Source organism: Nuphar pumila, chromosome 1, assembly GCF_984573655.1.
Source record: "Nuphar pumila chromosome 1, dmNupPumi1.hap1.1, whole genome shotgun sequence".
In the NCBI taxonomy this organism is placed as follows: Eukaryota; Viridiplantae; Streptophyta; class Magnoliopsida; order Nymphaeales; family Nymphaeaceae; genus Nuphar; species Nuphar pumila.
Window position 1 is genome coordinate 30856699 of NC_143249.1, and position 23933 is coordinate 30880631.

At 37.0% G+C, this 23933-nt stretch overlaps 1 protein-coding gene across 3 annotated transcripts; it reads left to right on the top strand.

The window, feature by feature from the left end:
* Positions 1-1645: 1645 nt before the first annotated feature.
* LOC149848576 (uncharacterized) lies at positions 1646-22250 on the top strand. 3 transcript variants are annotated; one of them, XM_089996215.1, is made up of 14 exons: positions 1646-1661; positions 7361-8015; positions 8627-8705; positions 8918-8974; positions 9460-9515; positions 13820-14051; positions 17690-17776; positions 17943-18017; positions 19139-19222; positions 20199-20263; positions 20347-20536; positions 20607-20695; positions 21066-21180; positions 21926-22250. In XM_089996215.1, the coding sequence occupies exons 2-14, from the start codon at positions 7375-7377 to the stop codon at positions 21965-21967; spliced, it is 1812 nt and encodes a 603-aa protein (XP_089852341.1). In that variant the 5' UTR covers positions 1646-1661; positions 7361-7374; the 3' UTR covers positions 21968-22250. The 3 variants fall into 3 exon arrangements, with proteins under 3 accessions (XP_089852341.1, XP_089852327.1, XP_089852334.1); XM_089996201.1 differs by lacking the exon at positions 1646-1661 and adding an exon at positions 6674-6827; XM_089996208.1 differs by lacking the exon at positions 1646-1661 and having other exon boundaries at positions 7290-8015.
* The last annotated feature ends 1683 nt before the right edge of the window (positions 22251-23933 follow it).

Consider the following 23933-nt stretch of genomic DNA (forward strand, 5'->3'; position numbering starts at 1 on the left):
AATCTATGAATTTGCGGTTCACACATTAGTTCTCATGTTTTCAATTATCATATTCTAGTGATTATATATATATATATATATATATATATATATATATATATATATATATATATATATATATATATATATATATATATATATATATAATGCTCTTTTAGTTGAATCAATGGGTTGACCTAGCCACTCAATGGTCTGGTCGAAACCAGCCTAAGTATCTACTATGTGGGCTCGATGGTCCATTGGATCTGTGGACATGCCCCCCTACATGCGTGTCCTCTGATACGGTCATCAGAAGACTTGGCACACTGAGGCCTTGGGGTGACCCAAACCTGACAAGGCCAATGGTCCACTAGGAAGTTAGCTTGGTTTGCTTCTACGTTGATACAATCTCAAGGCCTGTCCTAATATATTTAAATATGACTCATGAACATTTAACTCGTTAATGAATAAAAAATATTTTTGATATTTAAATATATAAAAGTACATTTTTATTGAAAGTGCTAAAAATACTAAAATAACGTACAGTACGTGAGTTTGATAATATCTCCAAAACTAACTAATTAGGCCCTAACAGACGGGCAACAGACAAAGATGTACTGATTAAATTCCAAAACTAACTTTCTCCAAGAAGTATTGAGTGAAATTTTGGATGAAAACTTGATGCAATTGAACGCCATTAATTTCCTAGTGGATCAAATGGGTTTGGGTCACCCCAAGGCCTCTGTCCTGAATCCGACCCATTTACATCCCTACTCTACCATTAAAAGTTTGGCACAAACACATCTCAACACAGCAGAAGCATAAATGGGGTCTAAACTGGATCTGACCGTAATATTGGATGCAGGTAGTTTGTATACAAAGTGACCTAAGCAGTTTTGGTTTTTTGATGAATTTGGATCCAAAATCAAGTTAGCATAGAGCACTAAAATGGTCAGAATCTGCTATAATGCTTAGAGCATGCGCTTTGGATTAAACAGGAGATTGAGATAGGCATGTGAAGCTTGAAGAATTTTTGTACAACAATAGTTACCACACTAGTATTAATATGGCCTCGTATAAAACTCTGTATGACAAACCATGTAGATCCTCGGTGTGCTGAGACGATGTTGAAGTAAGAGCAATGGAGTCTCCAGAGGTCATCCACCACTACTTAGACCATGTGCGGTTGATTCGAAAGAGGTTGGTCGCAGCACAAAGTAGGCAGAAGAGCTATGCCAATCAACGACGTAGGGAGCTCAACTTTAATGTGGGCAATCACATGTTTGTACGGATCTCGCCTATGAAGAGTGTCTTCCAGTTCGAGAAGAAGAAGAAGTTGAGTCATCAGTATGTGAGACCCTTCAAGATCCTTGAGCATGTTGGGGATACTGCGTACCAGGTGACACTTCCTCTTCAGTTTTCGCAGATTCACAATGTATTTCATGTCTCGATGTTGATGAAGTATGTACCTAACCCCTCGCATGTAATCCACTATGAGGCGATCAAGGTACAACCTGACTTGACGTATGAGGAAAGGCCGGTGGAAATTATGGATGGTCAGGAGATGACATTGCGCAGCAGGACGATCTCGTTCGTGAATGTGTGTTAGCAGCATTACGAATTGGATGAGTGCACCTGGGAGCCTGAGGTCGATATGCGTCAACACTACCCACATTTATTCGGTACGTTCTAATTTCGTGGACGAAATTTTTTTAAGGGGGTAGAGATGTAATATTGTGTATTTTGATACTTAGTTAAAATTCAAAAATTGATGAAATTTGGCTAAGTGTTGTAGAAATATAGGAAAACCCTCGATATTAGGATGTGATAATTAAGTTTGGGCATAGCCCATGTCTCATTTACAAGACGAAAACAAGCCAATTAAAAGGTGATAAAAAGTTTTATTTTTAACCTTTAAAATCAAGCAAAATTTGAGTGAAATTCAAAATAAATTCAGGCAAATTTTGAAGGCAGAATTCAAATTATATATCGATAGATGCGTCTTGAAATTTTGAGTTCAACGGTATGTTACTTTTCCAAATTCGGGCTATGATTGACCCCAAAATCATAATTTTTCAAAAAAGGCCTACCTCAATGGGACCGGGTCTGGATTGGATCAGACCTAATCTGACCCATATGATCCAAGTTAATATAGATCTGGACTTAGTTTTAGACCCATATTAATTAGAATCTGATTTAGCTCAGGATCCGTATAGATTTTAGAATATAGATTTGGATTTTGGATACGGATCTAGATTCAACAAAAATACAACTTTAAGTTCAATATACATGTTTAAATTAAAAAAATTTAAAGTTAAAAACACTCCCGAAGGGATAAGGCACTCACTGAAAGTTTCTAGATATTTATTTATTAATAAATAATAAAATGAACATTTAATATTATTTAATTCCAAATTTCAAAAGTTGTTAAATGGTGAAGAGCATAAAAGAGTCCATAATAGTTATGAGAAAGGCATAAGGTAGGAGAATAAAGGAACTCTAATACAGTTGAAAAAAAAGGAAAAGAATTGAAAAAGTCAACAAGAGGAGTTTTAAAGTCAACAAGGGAATATGGTTTTAAGAAAAAATAATTAATAAATAAAAGTCTATTAGCTGACCTTCCTTTCCCTAGTTACATGTTGAACTCGATTACAATAGAGATCAGATTCGGGATCTTCTCGGTGAAGTGGCTGGTATAAAGTTTGAACCCATCAAGGTCCAAATATTTATAACGTTAGATCTTACTTACTGGAAGTTTTGTTTAATCGAGCATGCTTGGGAACCAAGAGCACAAATTTATTTTAAATTAAGTATGTCAGGGGCATAATAGCTTGTGTCGATATTTCAAGATCTTGTTCTATAGGCATATACATTGATTTCTGTCGATTAAGTTCATGTACAAATTTCATGTAGCATGCGGGTCTAGATATTGAAGTTTTAAGCATTTATATATTGATCATTTATTTTGTGTACCGATTAACTTTACATATATTTTGGATTCAGCATGTGGTAATTATCGTATAATAAAAGTGAAATGTCTACTCATGTTGATAAGTAATATCTGATTTTGATGTTTGAGCAGTCTTAAATCTCTTCCATATGTCACTGTTATTGAGGAGGCGTGCAAAAAGTTTCGATTCGTTTAAGTGCATACATACTGTAAATTGATTAATACATGTAACAGGGTTTGGATTGATCATGGAGAAAAGAAACGTTTAAGAGAGTTTAATTTCAGACTATGCTTTTGAAACGTATTTTGTGTTAAAATTTTTAAGTCTCTTTTTCTGGTTTAACGGTTAAGTAATTTCTGGACAGATTCATCAATTTTTTTTTTTATGTTGGCAGAACAGTGTGCTGTTCGGTCTCAACCGACTGGTTTGGTTGAGGTTGAGTCCTTATACAACAACAACTACGCCTTCATCCCAAAACAATTGGGGTCAGCGATATGAACAAAAAAAAAAAAATCATTCTGGGTCTTCCACATGAATCCTTCTCCTCCAATCATTTTTATCCAATGCCATGTCCTCGGTGAGGTTCAAAGCATTCATATCCTTTCCTATCACCTCCATCCATGTCTTTTTAGGCCTATCCCGACCTCTTTTAACTAATATATTTTCTCATTTCTTCATCCTTCTAACTGAAATATCATTAGGCCTTCGCCGAATATGTCCAAACTACCGTAAACGATTCTCTCTCATCTTATTTTCAATGGGTGCAACATGTATCTTCTCGTTCTGAATCTTATCTTTTATTGTATTTTCACACATCCATCTCAGCATACGCATCTCAGCTACACTCATTTTTTGAATATGATGTCTCTTGGCAGCCCAACATTCCGTATCATATGGTAAAGCGGGCCTAATCGTCGTCCTATAAAACTTTCTCTTCAATCGCAATGACATTCTACAATTGCACAACGCTCCAATTGCACTCTTCCATTTCATCCACCCAACCTTTATTCTTAGGGATGGTAGTGGGGTGGGGCAGTGGACAAGGTCTCCACCCCCGCCCCGCCTCCCTGGTGGAGATGAATTTTATCCTCCACCCTTGCCTTCATCCCCGGTTCAAACGGGGATGAGGCGGGGCGGGGATATTGCGGGGAAAAATGGTCGGGGCAGGGACGGGGTGGGGGTGCACGTCCATCCCCGCCTCCATCCCCGGACGGGGATGGATTTTAACCTTCGTCCCCGCCTCCATCCCCGTTTCATACCCTTCATCCCCGGTCCAAACGGGGCGAGGCGGGGCCCCGCTTTCCCCCGGTCCACTGCGATCCTTATTTATTTTATGATTTACATCTTCATCAATTTCTTCATACTTTTGAATGATAGATCCCAAATATTTGAAACAATCATCCACCGATATTTCTTGCTCACCAAGCTTCAGTACACTCTCATCACTACTTCGTTGCTTACTAAACCGACTTCCATGTATTCTGTCTTACTCTTAAGTAATAATGAAAATTTGAGTAGTCTTCGTGCCCTGTTGAGCCCAGCCAGGGGTCAAAGAGAAATTTTTGGCAGAATCAGTTTGCAAAGAGAAAAATGATAAAAATGTGTATGTATGCTCGGGCCAGATAGACAAGGCTAGGTGTGCCCAGTCTTTTTCAGGTTCATATATGTCTAGCTTTACATATATGACCAGTATGTGCAGGTTTATACATAAGTGCAGACTAATGTTTAGAAGTTTATATTCATATGCATGTCTTGATTTACATGTTTGATACCATGATGAAATAATTTTCTATTGTAAACAACGACCAATAAAAATATAAAAGAGTTCAGTTCACACCAATCGAAAGCTAATTCAATTAAAGGAAATAAAAGATTCTCGCACAATGCCTAATCAGTTCATGCGCTGCTAACTCACACCCAATAGATTACTCGCTATACCAGGGGCGCTTAAGGTCCAAAAAACAGAGATTTGATTCAGTTTTGTCAATACCTATTTTGGAGATTCAGATTTGTCAATACTTATTTTGGAGATTCAAATGGATTCTCACAGGCACTATCTTGGACGTTAAACAGGTTAACTGCAAACAGGTTCAGTAAGGTTTCAGTTCTATCACAAGTATATGTTGAACCTAACAAATCTAATTGAGATTAAAACAAGCAGAATTCAGCCCAAACCCTCAAATTAAAAGCTTAAGAACGTATTCCTGTCATAATAGTTTCTCACAAATATGCATTCACCAATATATGCAGTTCAGATACACGTTTGCGCTTGTTAGACGCAACAAAAATTAATTTCATGACAATTCACCTGTACTGATGACAGGGTCTAACACAAATGTGGTTGGGCATGTGTGGTGCTTGTGCCTGTGAAATAAAATACATGCAACAAGTTTTTGATTTCATTCAACATCCACTAAACTAAACAAACAGTAACTCTAAATAAAAATCAGAACATCCTTAAACTAAAATAAATAATATATATATATATATATATATATCAGACTCATGATTTCAACCAATCCGACATAACCAAATTTTTTTTGATAAACAATGGATGGCTTAGCTCTGGCATAGGGACGTTTGGCCAAGTCGTCTTCCTCCTTCCTCTGTTTTCAGAGCAGTCACCAGGGAAAATGAACGGGGCATTCTTTTCACCTCATGCAACAAAGGACAGTTTCTCAACGGGGGTTTCATAGCAACAATAACGTCTAGGGCTCCATCATGTTCTTCCCCCTCTTAAACAACAAAGGAAAATGGATGAGGAGATAGAGATGTTAGAGTCTCTCCTTGATCTTCTCGCCATCGTCCCAGGGAGTCGCCTTCCTTCTTGTGTTCTTCTTTCAACACAAAAAAATGAAAAATGAAGTAGGAAGGGAGGCGTTGGATACAAGAATGATTATTTGGATTATGAAATAGATGTAGTATATTTGTCTAAAAATATTGCATAAATTTGATTTATACTTTTCTTGTCTATTTGAATTGTTATAGGAATTCATACGTCAAATTTATGATTCTGACACCGCATATTTATTATTTTTTACAGCCTCTAATGCCAAATGATGAGTTAGGCTATTGTAAAGAGCTACGAGGATGACATGATTACTTGATAATTTATTTTAAAACATAGCTATTCTCTATTTTGTTTTACTTGATTTTCATTTACATGTTGTTCTTAAACTCTATTGATTAAAGAATACAATTATTGTGGTTTGAAAGATGATGGTTTAAGATCTTTTGTGGTTGTGGATGCGTTATGACTGAAGACGTTGCGTCTTTAGGTTTGTTTTCGTAATTGTTTAAAAAAAAAGTTTACTTTTCTACGAGTATGAGTTGGAGTCGTTACAAGCGATGTAAATTTATTTTTAAATATTCAAAGCTTAAAAATTATATTTTTTATTAAAAAAACTATGATACACCTGTTTCCTAGCAAATCTATTATACCAAATACAGCTACAAGATCAGATTTGCAAAAAACAATTGAAAGACAATTAGTTTATTGAAGATAGGCTGATAATGAGCCATAAAAATTCATTTTTTATAATTTTATATTTTCATACATGCCGATATTTGTTAGGTGATTTTATGGGATTTAACCATTTCTTTTCAATATCTCCCGAGATTATTCCCCAGAACGAGATTTTTTACATTGATCCGATCGTCCGAAGCTGGACATGGATTTGGACATGAGTAAATCAGGTCCGGTTGGACACCATAAAGGTGGATCAAATCAGACCCGACCCGATGAGAGCCCTAGATTCTGCCCTTGTTGAGGGGGGGAGGGGCTGACCGCTCTTCTTCGCCTCTCGCCACCGGCACGCGTAAGAGGGTATAAAAGGCGATAGTGCGCGTCTCGCCCAAACACCACAGGCGAGAAGAAGAAGAAGACGACGAGCTAGGGTTTGTACTGTCCTTCTTCCTCCACAGAGAAAGAGAGAAAGATAGAGATGGTTTTTCTCTAGGGTTTCGAAAATCTCCGTGCATCGACTGGAGAGAGAGAATTGAATTCTCTTGTGTTAAAACTTAAAACTTAAAACGTAAAACGGGCAAGTTTTTTCTCAAAGACTTTCCCTCTATCTCGTCGATGCTTGATTTCTTCCTGTGTTCCCTCTTTTCGTTTTAAGGTTTTCGTTTCTGTGTATGTATTGTTGTGCTTTTGTGTTTCTGAGGTTCGGGTTAAAAGGGGGAAATCTCGGTTTTGTCTTTTCACTTGTTTTCACACAAGCGATTTTCCCCTCTTTTTTCTTCGTATAATTATTTTAGTCTGAGTGTATTGTTTTTTTTGTGTGCGTGGTTTTCGTTTGGGGTTTTTGCAACTTTAGGGTTTTCTGATTTTGTGTGGTTCTTTTTAGTTGGTGGTGTGGGGTGAAATTTGTTTTTGTTTTTCTTTTTTGGGCAGAAGTATGAGACATAAGTTGTTTTTTCCCCTTCAGGATCGGTGGCGTAGATGGATTTCGACGAGTATGACTATTTAGAGCAGACTGTTGAGAATCCTGGATTGCCCAAGGCTTCTGGGAATGACGGGGGTGGGCATTCAGGGAAGCGGGAGCGCTCGGAGAAGAGTTCAAAGCACAGGGATGATGGCGATGGGGAGATCACTGAGAGCAGGTCCAAGAGGGAAAGGTCGGACAAGCAGAATGGTGAAAGGAGCGAGCATCGGCGTTCATCGACACGCGAGCGCGATAATCATTCTGAGAGGGACTCGTCACGTCACCGTGACTCACCAAGGGGGAGCGAGAAGGACCACCATAGGAGTAGTAGGGATAACCATGAGCGTGGGACTCGGGATGGTGAGCGTGAGAGGGAGCGAGACAGGTCGGACAAGGAGAGGGAGCGAGAGCGTGATAGAGCGAGGGAACGGAACCGTGATTATGAAAAGGAGAGGGAGAGGGACCGTGACAGAGACGGAGAACAGGAGAGGTCTCGGAGAAGCAGCAGCCGTTCGGGAAGGCATCAAAGCGATCATGACAGGGATATCGAATCTGAGAAGGAGAGGGGGAGAAGCAGAGACAGACAGTCGAGAGAAAGAGAAAAAGAGAGGGAGACAGAAAGAGAACGTGAGGTTGAGCTTAGGGACAGAGATAGCAGGTAAATTGTTGTTTTCTTTTGTTACCCGTTTGTGTATGTGGCTCCAAATTTATATTCGCATTCACTAGGTTGCCATCGGATTGAGATAGTCTTCACCTTATCTGGTTAGAGTTGCTTTCTGTTTTTTTTCATCTGATTTAAGTTTTTGAAGATCTCCGCATTTGTTCTTTCTAAAACCTTTTCATTTCTCCCTTGGGCGTAATTTATTTATGGTTTCATTGAATTATAATGCTGTGCTGGTAGAAACGAAACAACACTTCACATGTTCTCTTGATGTATTATGTAGTCTCTTTTGGATAGTAACTGGAGATGCTAGTTTTTTCAAGATTTATTGACTCTTTGGTTGTGCATGGATTAGGACGACAGAAAATTTAGCATGTTCTTGCTGAACAACCTGTTGCACTGTTGATTGACAAGGTTTTACTTCCCAAGCCTTACTATTCCTTTGCTGATGTAAAATTTGAGAAGGCTATGTGAGACACGCATGCTGATACGTGCTTATCGGCTACAGATAATTTCTTAGTTTGTTATATATTGCTGAAATTGTAAATTTCTATTAGATTTTATTGTTGTTTTCTGCACACCCTAAAGCTTTTATTATTGCAATACAGAAGATTTAAAGAGAAAAAAGAAGCGGTGGAGCCTGAAGCTGATCCGGAGAGGGACCAGAGGACAGTTTTTGCTTACCAGGTATGTTTCACATGCATAAGATTCATAATCCTTTCTATTATATCATGACCCATGATCGGGTATGCATTGTGTCATATTCCACATGGATTTCCTTTTTTCTTTTTCACATCCTTGACATGGTGTTCTTTGTTTTATCCATTCTTTCATTAACATGTGAGATATGACATGAGGCAGAATATTGCAACTAGCTGAACTTATCTAATTTATTGCAGATGCCTTTGAAGGCAACTGAGAGAGATGTTTATGAGTTTTTCTCAAGGGCTGGAAAGGTTAGTCTGATGATGGTGTGTTTTTATATGTTTACACTTTTAGACTTATGTATATTTCATACTTATTATGTTTATAGGTGCAGTGCCTCCATGTGCATTGTTTCTTTTCTAGATTTCATTTGGATCATTCCTGATGTTTGTAACTTTAGAAGCCATCCATCACTTCTTGTAGTGTAGAAACATCTATGCTTAAAGCATGGGGCTGTTCAAATATGCGAGCAAATCATTGAGATGTATTTGCTTCTTATTGCAGTAAATGCTCCACTGCCTTCATTGAGGCGTAGTATATTGACTAATTTTGCGGGCATCAACTTTCTTTTTATTTGGTGAGTGCGAAAAATGCTCGTAAAAGTTGGTTGGCAACCCTGCTTAGTGCTAACCACCACTTGGGTGCCAAGCTGTGATAGTCACATAAAGAGTAACCCTGCAAAGTATACTGACCATTTTTGTTCAGTGCTCTTAACATTTTTGTTCATAATTTCCAGGTGAGGGATGTTCGTCTGATAATGGACCGAAATTCGAGGCGTTCAAAAGGTGTTGGGTAAGTATTTTGTTTAATCTGATTTTTAAAGGGCAGGTTCTTTGTGAGGCCAATTTTCTTCCTAAATATTGTAGGTTCATAACAAGGCAGCAATGTGATTTGCAATCTAATGGCTCCAGTGCACAAGAAGACATAGCAAGCGAGTTTCAATTGAGACTAACTGGTCCTTGCAACATGAAACAATCCCCTGTGTACATGTGTTTGTGCCTATCCATGTGTCGGTGTCAATAGTGTTATAACAATTATTTTTAAATTTAATGTGTTAATCAGTGTTGTGAGAGGCGTACGCCTCAGTACTTGAAGCGTACGCCTCACAGGCGAGGCGCACGCTCAAGGTACTGAGGCACACACTTAGTACCTGAAGCGTCGGTGCCTCCTTCGATCTGTGGCTAAAATCGAAAAAAATTACACAATGAGCAGAGGAGGATATTCCGGCGAGATTTACGGTGGAATTTCTTCTCTTCGTGGCCTGAAATTGGATTTACTCGTCGGGAAAAAAGCAAAAGCTTCCAGCGAGTTTAACAGACTGAGTTCTTCCGACCGTTGCCGTAACCTGCACAGAGTCACAGACCCGTCGGGAAGTAGAGCTGATACCCTCTGACGAGGTTTCCGGCGAGGGGCGGGGGGACTTCTTCTCTCCGCGACCGGAATTGAGACCTACTCTCTTGATCATGAAGCTTACGCTTCAACGCCTCGAGGCTTACGCCTCGCTTCATAACATGTTCAACGCCTCGCTTCGCCTCATCGCATTTAACAACCTTGGTGTTAATAGTAGCAAAATAAATGGCCATAAATGCAAGGAATATGTAAAATTGTGGAAATAAAATGAAATCCAACTTAATTCGTTCTCATTTTAACACAAGGTTCTATGATGCTCCTTTTTTAACGTTTTAATACTAATGGTGATCAGAGTGATTCATCATGGAGCTAGTAATGACATATGTAAATCTTGTATGTTGTGTAATGACTTAATGTGATAGATGTATTCATGCCCACATGAACTGTGTTATTGAACATGTTTGCCTTGGGGCATGAATGTGTGCACCACAAGCATTGGAGGTGCACTCCTCGTCCTCAGTGATACACTTTTCCACGAATTGTGCATGCATCTGAGGTTAGTGGGGATCAAAACAACCGGTTGTGTTAATGACTTAAAGATGATATAAGCTTTCATGCCCACATGAGCATCTGTGTCATTAAACATAGTTGACTTGGGTGTGGATACTGAGATACAACCATTTTTATGAAGTTTTCGATACGACTAGTATATAAGGGGACACGATAGTGGGGCCAAAGTGGAGTATCCATGAGACAGGTTTTATGGAAGCAGGATGATGGTAAAGGGTGAGGCTGACAACGAATAATGGTAAGGTGGTTTTGTTGGAGATGGTGATGGTGTTGGCAGGGATTTGTGATAGTACTGAAGTGGTGGCATCAGTGGTGATGGGTAAACATGTGGTGGTAGTGGTGGAGATGCATATGTTTGCATGGAAACTATTATCATTAATGGCAATGAGGCAAAATATTATAGAGGGAAATGCGAATGTAAACATCCATATGGTGTCATTGAGAGAGACAGGGGGGGGCTTTAATTAGTGTCATCATAAATTTGTATTTATAATGAAATTATTCTGGCATTGCCTTAGAAGTCAGAAAAGAATATTTTGACTTTCATGGTTTCTATTTGCCAGTAAATCTATAAGATATTTGCAAGAAAAACAATAATTTGATGATATTGCAATATTTAAACCTATTAATATGTAAAGGCGACTTTGTATGATATTGTGACAGGAATAACTCAAAGGTTATCTAATGTTGGCTTACGAGTATACAACAACAACAACTACGCCTTCATCCCAAAACAATTGGGGTCGGCGATATGAACCAACAAAGAAAATCATTCTTGGTCTTCCACATGAATCCTTCTCCTCTAATCATTTCTATCTAATGTCATGTCCTCGGTGAGGTTCAAAGCATTCATATCCTTTCCTATGATCTCCATCCAAGTTTTCCTAGGCCTACCCCAACCTCTTTTAACTAATATATTTTCCCATTTCTCCATCCTTCTAACTGGAGCATCATTAGGCCTTCGCCGAATATGTCCAAACCACCGTAAACGATTATCGTTCATCTTATTTTCAATGGGTGCAACACCTACCTTCTTACGTATCTCCTCGTTCCGAATCTTATCTTTTATTGTATTTCCACACATCCATCTAAGCATACGCTTCTCAGCTACACTCATTTTTTGAATATGATGTTTCTTGGCAGCCCAACATTCCGTACCATATAGTAAAGTGGGCCTAATAGTTGTCCTATAGAACTTTCCCTTCAACCTCAATGGCATTCTACGATCGCACAACACTCCAGTTGCACTTTTCCATTTCATCCACCCAACCTTTATCCTATGATTTACATCTCCATCAATTTCTCCATACTTTTGAATGATAGATCCCAAATATTTGAAACAATCATCCATTGATATTTCTTGCTCACCAAGCTTCACTACACTCCCATCACTACTTTGTTGCTTACTAAACCGACATTCCATATATTCTGTCTTACTCTTACTCAACTTAAAACCTCTTGCTTCCAATGTCTGTCTCCATAATTCTAACTTAGCATTAACCCCAACTCTAGACTCATCAATCAAAACAATATCATCAGCAAACATCATACACCATGGCACATTTTCTTGAATTGATCTCGTAAGCTCATCCATCACTATAGCAAATAGGAAAGGGCTTAAAGCATATCCTTGATGTAACCCATCAGTTATAGGAAAATTGGTTGTCACCCCTCCACAAGTGCGGACATTGGTTACTACTCCTTCGTACATATCCTTAATTATACTAATGTACTTGAGAGAAACACCTTTCTTCATCATTGTCCACCAGAGAACGTTTCTAGGTACTCTATCGTATGCCTTCTCCAAATCAATAAAAACCATATGCAAATCTTTGTTCCTCTCTCTATTTCTCTCAATAAGTTGTCTAAGAAGATGTATAACTTCCATAGTTGATCTTCCAGACATAAAACCAAATTGATTCTCCGATATCATGACAACCTTCCTCAACCTAGACTCAATCACCCTCTCCCAAAGTTTCATAGTATGACTCATGAGTTTTATACCACGATAGTTTGTGCAATCTTGTATATCACCCTTATTCTTATATAGAGGCAGCAAAGTACTCTTCCTCCACTCATTAGGCATCTTATTTGTCCGTCAAATCTTGTTAAAAAGATTTGTCAACCATTCTAAACCTTTCTCTTCCAAGCATTTCCAAGCCTCGATAGGTATACCATCTGGGCCAACTGCCCTCCTTGATTTCATTTTCTTCAAAGCCTCTACAATTTCTTTCTTTTGAATCTTGCGCATGAAGTCACGATTCATCTCATGAAAAGGAATGAACCAAGTCTCCAAGATCCTGAGCATGACTTCCATTAAATAGCTTATCAAAATAATATTTCCATCGCTCCTTAATCTCCTCATCTTTAACTAAAACCCTTTGTGTTTCATCTTTGATACATCTAATCATACCCAAATCCCTCGATTTCCTATCTCTCATCTTTGCAATCTTATGAATATCCTTCTCGCCCTCTTTGGTATCCAACTTGTCATAAACCTCCTTATGAGTATGATCCATTTTTTTTCTTCAAAATTCTTAGGTTTTTTTGCTATACTTTCTGGAAGACAGTAAAATCATCTATCCAAGATCTCCCAAAATATTCTCATTGTAGTCGATGAATTTGTAACAATGATATGTTATGTTACACACACCAGTGTGCATGTAAGTGTATGTATATATATGACATTACTCATTACTGTCATTATCAAAGTAACTTTTGCAAAGGTAATTTTATTGTGGAATTTTCTATTTGAAAAACTCAATTTTCCTTAAAAAATGAATTTCACAAGAAAATATGATTCTATTTTTACCATGAGTAGTTTTGTAGTTTTTCCAGTTTATCATCATATTTTGCAGTTTTTTCTCCAGAAATCCTTTAAAAATTGGGACAAGTCGAGAACGAAATAAAGCTGTAATTGGGGTTGATACAGAGGAAACATTTGTGTGGATAATCCTTTGTTAGGCTGCAGCTCATGACATCAGAACTCCACTGCTGCGGTTAACTTTTTCATACATTGCTCTGCATGAGTGCAATAATAAAACACATGAATAATGGTGTCTGAGCACCATCAAATCTGATGCTTGTATTTCTAAGTTTAAGTTTGTAATATTTTCTTCCTAGAATACCTTTGTTTATATGCATTGGAGTAGAACTCGTCCAACTTTCTGTTACAGGTACATTGAGTTCTATGATGCAATGTCGGTGCCAATGGCAATTGCTCTCTCTGGGCAGCCACTTTTTGGTCAGCCTGTAATGGTTAAACCTTCTGAGGCTGAAAAAAATCTTGTCCAGTCAACTGCATCTGCTGCTGGGGCAGGCGGTCTTGCAGGGCCATATTCTTCTGTTGCTCGAAAGCTGTATGTCGGGAACTTGCATTTCAATATAACAGAAGATCAACTTCGTCAGGTGCATATGACTACATTAGTACATTTTGTTTACGTTTTGTCTTTCTTTCTTCTGCTTAGCATCTTTCTTTTCTTGACTAGCACTTATATAGTTGATTGTTTTGTGCATTTCTTCAGTTGTATAAACATAACAAGATCTGCCTGATGGTTAGCTGGTCATAATTAAGGCTTCTTCAGGTCTTGCTTTTTAGTCTTATTTGCTGAAGATAATATGGAACCATTGTTGTGCATGCTTTTGTCATGACATTATTATTGAAGCTACTTTCTGATGTGATTAGTTGGATGAGTTGCTGTTTATTGTTATTTTTAAAGGTGTTGACATTTTATGGTTACTGAAACCAAAAAGTGGGGCAGGCTTAATTGCCAATTAATTTTCATCTCTCTTTATCAATTATTTTTTGCAAATTGGTTTACTGTGGCTGTTATAGATATAGAATACAGTTAGAAGCAACAGTTAAATAGCAAATACTATAGTTGATGAGCAAAAGATCTTTTATTGTATTTGCACTAAGTGGTAACTGAATGAATTTTGCATTGGTTCTTGTGTTTGCTCATGTGGGTTTACAAATTAACGCTTATTTTATCTTTTATGCATATAATAAAGAAGGAAATGGGTGTAGTTGGAAAATATGGAAGTAGTTAATAATATCTCTGTTACTGCCATATACTTTATGTAGTTTGGATAAGCTGGTAGTTCTGGACTGCATTCGATTTACCCCTGATAGATTTCTAAGTTACACTTATTGAAAGGAATAGTGAGTGCATAATGTTATATCGATATTGTGCACATCTTTATAACCTCTTATTTGTGCTTTCTCTAGTTTATCTTTGTCGGTTTTTGATGATTGTTAGTTTTTATGTATTATGACAATATAATATTTATGGGTGTTTTAATCAAGTTATGACCAACAGTCACTTTTTTCTCCCTAACATATTAGTTTACATGGTAGGAGGGCTAATCTTTTGGGAGATCCCTGTGTTGAGTGATGGATTGGTGATCAAACTTTGCTTGATGGCATTTTTCATATTTGTTTCTTTTCTTTTCTTGATGTTGCCTTTGGTTTGTCACCTGCTGTTCACCGGACTACATGATTAGAAACTTTAAAGAGTTTTTTTTTGTTTATAATAATTTTGGGGGGAGGAGTGTGGGTGGAGGGTTGCATTTGTTGTGTGGTGGTGAACAGGTTCCATTGATTGAGCCTCATTCTTGGATGGGGGTTTCTTCTAAATTGCCTGTACTCCCATGGGGGTCATATCACTTAGGTCTCTAAATCTGCCACTTCAAAAAGGCCTTTTTGTTTGGTCCAAGGTCTCTCTCTCTCTCACTCGTGTGTGTGTGTGTGTGTGTGTGTGTGTGTGTGGAGGGGGGAGGAGGTTGTGTGCATGAGCGTGCATCCTTATTCTTACATTGATCTATTATCCCCATTTATGAATGTATAACATTTTTGTTTACTTCCCTTTGTGGTTTGTTTCTTGAAATGGTATGTAGTAGCATATTGTTTTCCACTTTTGTTGCTGTTTGAGGTTTTCTCTATATCTGGAAAGCACTCCTGGCGAGTGTTTAGTATATCCTATTATGATAAATAGGGATCAGCAAAAGAGGCTCGTTAAACAATGTAGAAGAATTGGTTTTCTTCATTTAGAGACAGAAATCTGTAGTGCCTGTGAAATGAACTAATGTGTCATATAGGCATCTTTCATATTGTCTTGCCTTTTTGTTACAACCAGTACATCCAAATAAGTGAGCTAGATGGTTTTTCATGTTTCTTCGAGTCTTATGAGTTTGATAAGTTATTTATGTATTTCTTTCAAGTGCTCTACACTTTCAAATGTTCTGTTAAATTTGACTGCCTTTTGCTTTATCAGCAGTTCTAGAGGTAGTGCAGCAGATGCGGAGAATTACTTTGTTGTGTCCGTGTGTTTGAAAAACGTTTTGCCCTTTTCTGATCCCTAGTCTCTTTTGTTTCAGATGCAAAGTTCCTCTGTTTCTGTGTACATGTGTCTGGTGTGTTAGTGTGGGTCGGTGTGTGTCTTACCCAATGTTGTGAAAAGCATTGAGGCATAGCGAGGCGCTCCACCAAAAACTGAGGCGCGGCGTAAATTGTAAGGCTCAAATTTTTTTTTGAAAACTTAAAAAAACTATAAAAAGTATCTAAATATACAAATAAAAAATGCTTTATTGATGAAGCAACAACCAATAAGAAATAGATCTCAAATAAATACTAAAAAACATGAGATTAACATATAAAAGTAACTGAGAAACTGATTATATAACTGAAAAACTGATTATATAATTGAAAAACTAATTATATAACTTAGAAATAAATTATATAGCTGTGAAAAAAACTACACAGCATAACAGGATTAAAAAAACTGATTAAAAAAACTATAAAAAAATAACTAAGAAACTGATTATATAACTGAGAAACTAATTATATAATTGTGAAACTAATTATATAACTTAAAAGCAAATTCTATAGCTTTGAAAAAAACTACATAGCATAACAGGATTAGCAGCAAAATATAATGTCCTAACATGTATGTATATTGTTTTCCACACAAATACACACAGATTTATATGATTAATTAAATATATAACATATATAATTGAGAAACTGATTATATAACTGAGAAACTGAATATATAGAAAAATTCTTCTTAGAAACTGATTATATAATTGAAAAATTCTTCTTCTTCTTCTTCATGCCTTAGGCTGGCGCCTTGAGGTGCAGAGAGCCTCACCTCAAGGCGAGGCGTGCCTTTTGTGCCTCAAGGCACGCTTTTAACAACACTGGTCTTACCCTAATGATTGTCCTCCAATGTCACTATTGTGTCTTTTCTTTTCCTTTTCTAACTTCTTTTTTGCTTCGTAAGATGGGAAAGAGACTCGTTTGTAGCTGTAAAGATATTGTCTTTGATATTCCTTGCTTCTATGAATAGAGAGTTGATTCAAGCTCTTCATTGATGGGGCTTGCTTCCACAAATTATGTACTCACAACCAATGGTCAAGTGGTTCAATATCTAACTGACAGAGGTATTAATCTTTTAAAAACTTGAGACAAAATGAGTTTCTAAGGTAAGACGTGACTTAATGAGGTTGCATATCATGTTACATGAAGGCCATTATACAAGAAACACAGAGTTTACACATTTTCCTATATATGTACTTGGATGTCCAAGTGAGCTAAATAATAATTCACGTAAAAATGTACCTATATTCAGTATTCAGATATAATTCTTAGATGTCTAAGCATGCTCAATGATTATGAAATAATTTGACGATTAATTCCCATTTTATATCTGCGTATGCATGCCATGTGTGTAGGCACACGTGTGTATTGGTGGACCTCTTTCAACCTTGCATCCCAGACTTCTGCTTCTGATCTTTCTTTTTCTGGATGCATTTGTAACGTATCTTTGTTATCATGCATTTATGGTGCAGTTGTTTTTAGGGCATACTGGCACATTCTAACCTTTTGACATCCTATTCAATGCAAAATTTTATTTAATTATTTCTCTAAATGATATCTTTAATGTTTTTTCTTGAATTGGTCCTGTCTAGATGGCATTTTCAGTTTTTGGTTTGGTTCTCATTAGTATTTTATGTTATTAATTGAAAACTGTGGTGCATCTTTATAGGTATTTGAGGCTTTTGGTCCTGTTGAGATTGTTCAACTACCCCTTGATTCTGAGACTGGACACTGCAAAGGCTTTGGATTTGTGCAAGTGAGTGGATCTAACTATTTATTTGAACTTTTCATGTTTCACGTTGGCCTATTTCTTTTTTCATTTTTCCTTTTGGCTCCCTAGTTTGGGTCTGACTCTATGTTTTCACTTTTCCTGTTTCATGTTGACTAATTTATTTTCCTCTTTTCTTCTTTGACTTCCTTAGTTTGCTCAATTAGAGCATGCAAAAGCAGCTCAGTGTCTGAATGGAAAGCTTGAGATTGCTGGGAGGACCATCAAGGTGCCTGCTTGTTCATATTTTGTCATTTTGGTGCTGATATTGAAATGAAGTGCTAAGGAAGGGATGTGATATCTCCACGAGCCACGCAAATGCATACACACATACAAAGTAGCCACTAATGGGCAAAAATACAATAAACCACAAAAGTGGTAAACACACAAAGTGAGAAGAAATAAATGTATTTCACTCTAGAATGGCTTCAAAGAAGCATAAGATACAATGGGGAGAGCTCCTTTATTTATAGACAAAGAGAGGGCCTTGGAAGGGCTCCTAAAGGGATGTTGTAGCCCTTCCAACGATCATAAATATGACCGTTGGATGCTCCAACATCCCTCTAGGGTGTCCTTCCCAAGGTAAAAAGGAAGAAATAAGAAAAGAAAAAGAGAAAGAAAAAAAGGAAGAAAAAGGTAAAAAAGAAAGAAGAAAATACATGGTGCGTGAATAGGTAAAAAGACTATTTTACCCCTACTGGGTATTACAAGAATATATATATATATATATATATATATATATATATATATATATATATATATATATATATATATATATATATATATATATATATATATATATATATATATATATAGACACATGACATAATTTAACAGATATCTACTATCAAAATCAATATAAGGAAAATGAAGGAAATAAGAGATGATAAAAAAATGCCTGTTAGAATTTTAATCTCCTGATTTTCTTTTTTAATATCTGTTCTTAGTTTTATAAGTATTTTTTTGAAGATTTTATTGTGGGTATGGCCTTTTTCTATAAAAAAGGTGGATATATACATATATATATATATATATATATATATATATATAGAGAGAGAGAGAGAGAGAGAGAGAGAGAGAGAGAGAGAGAGAGAGAGAGAGAGAGAGAGAGAGAGAGAGAGAGACGACATAATTTAACAGATATCTACTATCAAAATCAATATAAGGAAAATGAAGGAAATAAGAGATGATAAAAAAATGCCTGTTAGAATTTTAATCTCCTGATTTTCTTTTTTAATATCTGTTCTTAGTTTTATCAGTATTTTTTTTGAAGATTTTATTGTGGGTATGGCCTTCTTCTATAAAAAAGGTGGATCTGGCATTTGATGGATCATGATTTTATGGATGTAGGTGTCAGCAGTCACAGATCATGTTGGTATACAAGATGTTGGAACAAATGTTGCTGATTTTGATGATGATGATGGTGGTGGCTTGGTAAGCAATAATGTACTTTTATATTGAAGATTGAAGTTATATGGTTGATATTGTTTGGGAAAATTAGTTGTTATGCTAGATGTTAGTGAACTCTGTGGGCAATTGAATGCTTTCACAATTGACATTGAGACTCGTTGATCAGAAATATGTTCTGTCTCCAACCTCTGCAGTTGTTAGAATTGTTGACTAGTAAGTTAGGATATTTTCCATGCTTGTGGTACATTTGGCAGGAATAGCTGTTGAATCATAGCTTGCAATTGGCATAAAACCTTGTTCTGAATAGGAGTTTAATTTGCCAAACCAGCTATTTTCCTTGCTAGATCCTATCCTGCCTGGCTCTTTTGCTTTTTTTTTGTGATCGCACATCACTTGTGACATAAACAAAAGCGATTGGGTCTCTCTATGAAAGCATCAACTTTTTGTAAGAATTTAGATATGCCCTTTTTATTCTGTTTTAGAGTGCATATTATGGTCTATTAAATAACCAATTATTTTATTCTTTCTCCTAGACCTGGTGATTTGATACTCTCTTATCATTATTTTTATTAATGGCCATCCATTACAATTGTTTCAATATCTGAAACATCAACCTGTCCCATGATTCAAATTTATGTGAATCCATCAATAGTTTTGGTTGCTGTCATTTGGCAGTTTATGCCAAAGTTTGTGTGTTCTGGATACTGTTTGTTTCCCTTGTTCGTATAATGAAGCTTGTATTTGAAATGTTCCTTCATTTTACTATTCTATTTTATTTGAAATGTTTGGATGCCAGTCGTGCATCTCTCTATGTTGATTTTGCTGCTATTTCATAATTTGCAGAATCTTTATAGAAATATTCTTACGATGAGTCTGAGGTAAACCAATATTTTTGCATATTTTGACAAAACATGATTAGTCTTTGGACTGGTATAATTGTGACAGCTAATTTTTTGTCCATCTATATGCTTATGTAACCAACTTGTTCTCATGCATGCAGTCTCTTAATGCTAGTTCAAGAGCCATGCTTATGCAGAAATTGGATCGTACAGGTACCGCAACAAGGTATGCTTCTCTCGCTGTGCTTCATTTCCTCTTTATCTGTTGGATAATCTTTTAACACTCAAAACTATATGCATCTGTTGCAGTATTGTGGGTTCACTGGGAGCTCCCTTGATTAATGGTGTTGCCCCAGTTCCACCTCCTATTCTTCCTATTCCTGGTCTGTCTGCTTTGCCAGCCTCTGCAGTTCCTGTTGTGCCACTTCCAGCGGCTGAACCTATAGGCATTCCAAGTGAATGCTTGTTATTTAAGAACATGTTCGATCCAAGCAGTGAGGTCCGTGGTCTATTTTGTTTTGTTGTCAATTACGTGTTCAGATAAGCTGACAGCTGAATTAGTTTTGCAGACTGATCCTGAATTTGATTTGGATATTAAAGAGGATGTACAAGAAGAGTGTTCCAATTTTGGTGCGGTGAAACACATCTATGTTGACAAGTGAGTGTGGTGATCCTGGTTCTCATCCTGTAATGGTCATTTTCTTAGTCTCCTGTATAGGGAGGAGTGCTTATCTCAGTTCTTAGTTGCAACTTCCAAAAAGTTATCTGCTTGTTTTCCAGTGAGAGGTTGATATTTTGTAATCTGTCTTGATAGCACTATTATTTTATTTGTCATTGCCGTTCTCAGTATTTCCTTTTTTGCTGCTTTACGAAATACTCGAAGCTTTGAATTTTGAGTTTTCCATCTTAGCATGTTAATCTTGTAATACAATATTGAGTATTTCATTTACCTTGGTCTCATTTTTTCCTGCTGACCAGTCTAAATATCTCTCGTGACTCTTTTTGATTTTTTGTTATTGCTTTTGCAGGAACAGTGCCGGCCATGTCTATTTGAAGTTTGACAGCGTGGCAGCATCATCAAAAGCCCAACGTGCCATGCATGGCAGGTGGTTTGCAAAACGGATGATAACAGCAACATTCATGGTAGGTTATCTGCATGTATATGTAGTTTATTTGGTTTTGTGAATTTTGTATCCTAGATCAAGAGTTGCATCAGAATTTGAGAGTTGGACCAGTTTGTCAAGTTGGTGAATAGAGTCAAATTGTGTGATCCAATCGGATTTGGTACCTGAGTCAGGTTTCTAGTCAAGTCTGAATGAGCAAGCTTTCGTTTCCCCTCCTAGTTCTGATTTCTGGACTGTGGAAGGACTTGATCCTGCTGAAACACTGGCTGTGCCTTGTTTAAGGATGTCAACTTTGTGCTGGTTCCTTGGGGGTTTGTGTAGTTGCATTCAGTGGTTTCTGACATTGGCTTGGTACCACATAACTGAAACAAAAAGAGGATCAGGTCGGGGTACCTTAGAGGTCATTCATCTTGGGAATGAATGACACCCAATAAAAGTGTACAGACTGCTCTTTGTGAGCTGGTCATTTTAAACCCCTCCGATGCCGTTCATCCGAAGCATGAACAGCATAGGAAAAATGATGGCCCCAAAGCAATGCAAGGGACGGGAATCCTACCGATGATGGTTTCAATGCCGTTCATCTTTAAGATTAATAGCATCCAAGGGACCCCGTTAGGGTTGGGTGCCCCTGACTTTATTCTGTCTCAACCCAGACGGGTTCCCTAGTCATGACCAAGTGGCTTGAGCTTGATATCAAGGTCGCCACTAGATAACAGGAAATTTAACTCGTCTGTTGATTTGATAGTGACTTGCTTTCGTTGCAGCCCCCTCAGCAGTACGATGCCAAATTTAAAGGCAGCATTTAAGTTTGTGCATGGAGGAGAGCTTTTGCTGTGATGTTCAAGCGGACTTTGTGGGTAGTTATGCACAATTTTGAAGCTCGTCATAGTGGAGGACATCGTGCTTTTGTCCCTGAAGCTTAGTGAAGATGAACAGCATCGATGAATTGTACAAGAATCAATGGCACTTAAGACCTACAGGGTATCGGTCGATCAGATGTTTTGTACTTGTTGCTTTTAAACCCGTATGTTATCTTTGCTGAATATGCTTAAAACTGTTTGAATGGCTGATAAACTTCCTTTTTGCTGAGAATGGTATCTTGTTTGTGCATCGAGAGAGAGAGAGAGAGAGAGAGAGAGAGAGAGAGAGAGAGAGACTATGACTGCATCCTCGATTTTGTTCTTTTGCTTCAATCTGACTATTGGCTAAATCGGGCAAACAGCACGAGAATCCAACTAGTCTGGGCAGTTGGGGAGTTTATGCATTTAGGGTTGTTCATTTGCACATTGTGAAGTAAATGGTCCATGTGATTCTGTGCTGTAATAACATTTGGAATATTGACATGAAGCATGGATTGATCATCTGGCAATATTCAGGGTCATTTCCAAAATCTAATGTTCAAGGGCATCTTTGCTTTTAAGGAGAAAAGACGGCATCTCGTTCCAACTCAAAATACGTTTTGCTCTTTTCTTGATGAATAATCCTTTATTGATATATCCAAACAACTGCACAAGACAAAAAAAAAATCTGAAAATGAAAAATTATATCTTTATCCAAATGCCCCACAATTCAAAAACTACACCTGATGTTCAAATTCGCAAATGCAATGCCCGACTTTTTTAGTTCATTTTTACCCTTTTCACTAGTGAAACTCTTGAGGTTTCACATGCTACTATATCTCTTTTAAGTAATAGATGGTCAAGGTGCTTCACGATATTCATGAGTTACCATGCAAATCTTTCTGATTATTAAATAAGTATGGAAATGTTTGGTAACATTTGCATGTATAGTACGATATTTACAAGCTCATCAAAGAGGTTCGTAAATGTAAAAATTCATATATATATAATATAACATTTGCAAGTTAATCTCTTTTAAGTAACTGGTCATTAAGAAGATTTTATAAATTTGTGAAGACATTCACATATATATAATACAAAATTCATAAGCTATGATGTAAATCTTCTTTAAGTAAAGGATTGTCAAGAAGATATGCAAATGTGTGACATTCACACACACATATATATATATGTACGACATTTATGAGTTACCATGCGAATCTCTTTTAAGCATCCAAAGATTCAAATAACGAGAATGAGATTTGTGTGAACCTTTTTGATGATCAGGTACTTAAAAAAAAATTGCATGATAGCTCACAAATGTCGTACTATATACCTCCTTGATGATCGATTACTTAAAATAGATTTACATGGTTGCTTGCAAATGTTGTACTATATATATACAAAGGTCATCAAACATTTGCAAACCTCATTGATGATCAGTTACTTAAAGAAGATTTGCATGGTAGCTCACAAATGCCGTACTATATATATGCGAATGTCACCACACATTTGCAGACCTCCTTGACAATAAGTTACTTAAAAGCGATTCAAATGGTAGCGCGTGAATGTTGTATTATAAATATATGAATGTCACCAAGCATTTGCTTCCTCCTTAACGATCAATTACTTAAAGGAGATTCACATGGTAGCACCTGAACCGCAAGAGGTTCGCCAATGCAAAGGATAAAAATTTCTTAAAATAGTCAGGCATTTGGGAATTTAGACATGGGGGCAAATTTCTGAAATTATGGGCCATTCATGTTATTTTTCCGTACTGTCATTTACCCAAAAAAAATCCCAGTCACAAAGCATCATTATCCAAAAAAAATCCCAGTCACAAATACGATTCCTCATTGTGTATAATATGATTCCTAATTATGAGGCAAACATTGTTTCCTCCAAACCAACGGGCACCGTGATAATACTGAGG

Excerpts from the sequence above, each read along its gene's own strand:
- LOC149848576 (XM_089996215.1), top strand. The coding sequence starts at position 7,375 with ATGGATTTCGACGAGTATGACTATTTAGAGCAGACTGTTGAGAATCCT. Across the intron at positions 14,052-17,689 it reads CAGAAGATCAACTTCGTCAG|GTATTTGAGGCTTTTGGTCC; the intron begins GTGCATATGACT and ends GCATCTTTATAG. Across the intron at positions 20,537-20,606 it reads TGTTCGATCCAAGCAGTGAG|ACTGATCCTGAATTTGATTT; the intron begins GTCCGTGGTCTA and ends TTAGTTTTGCAG.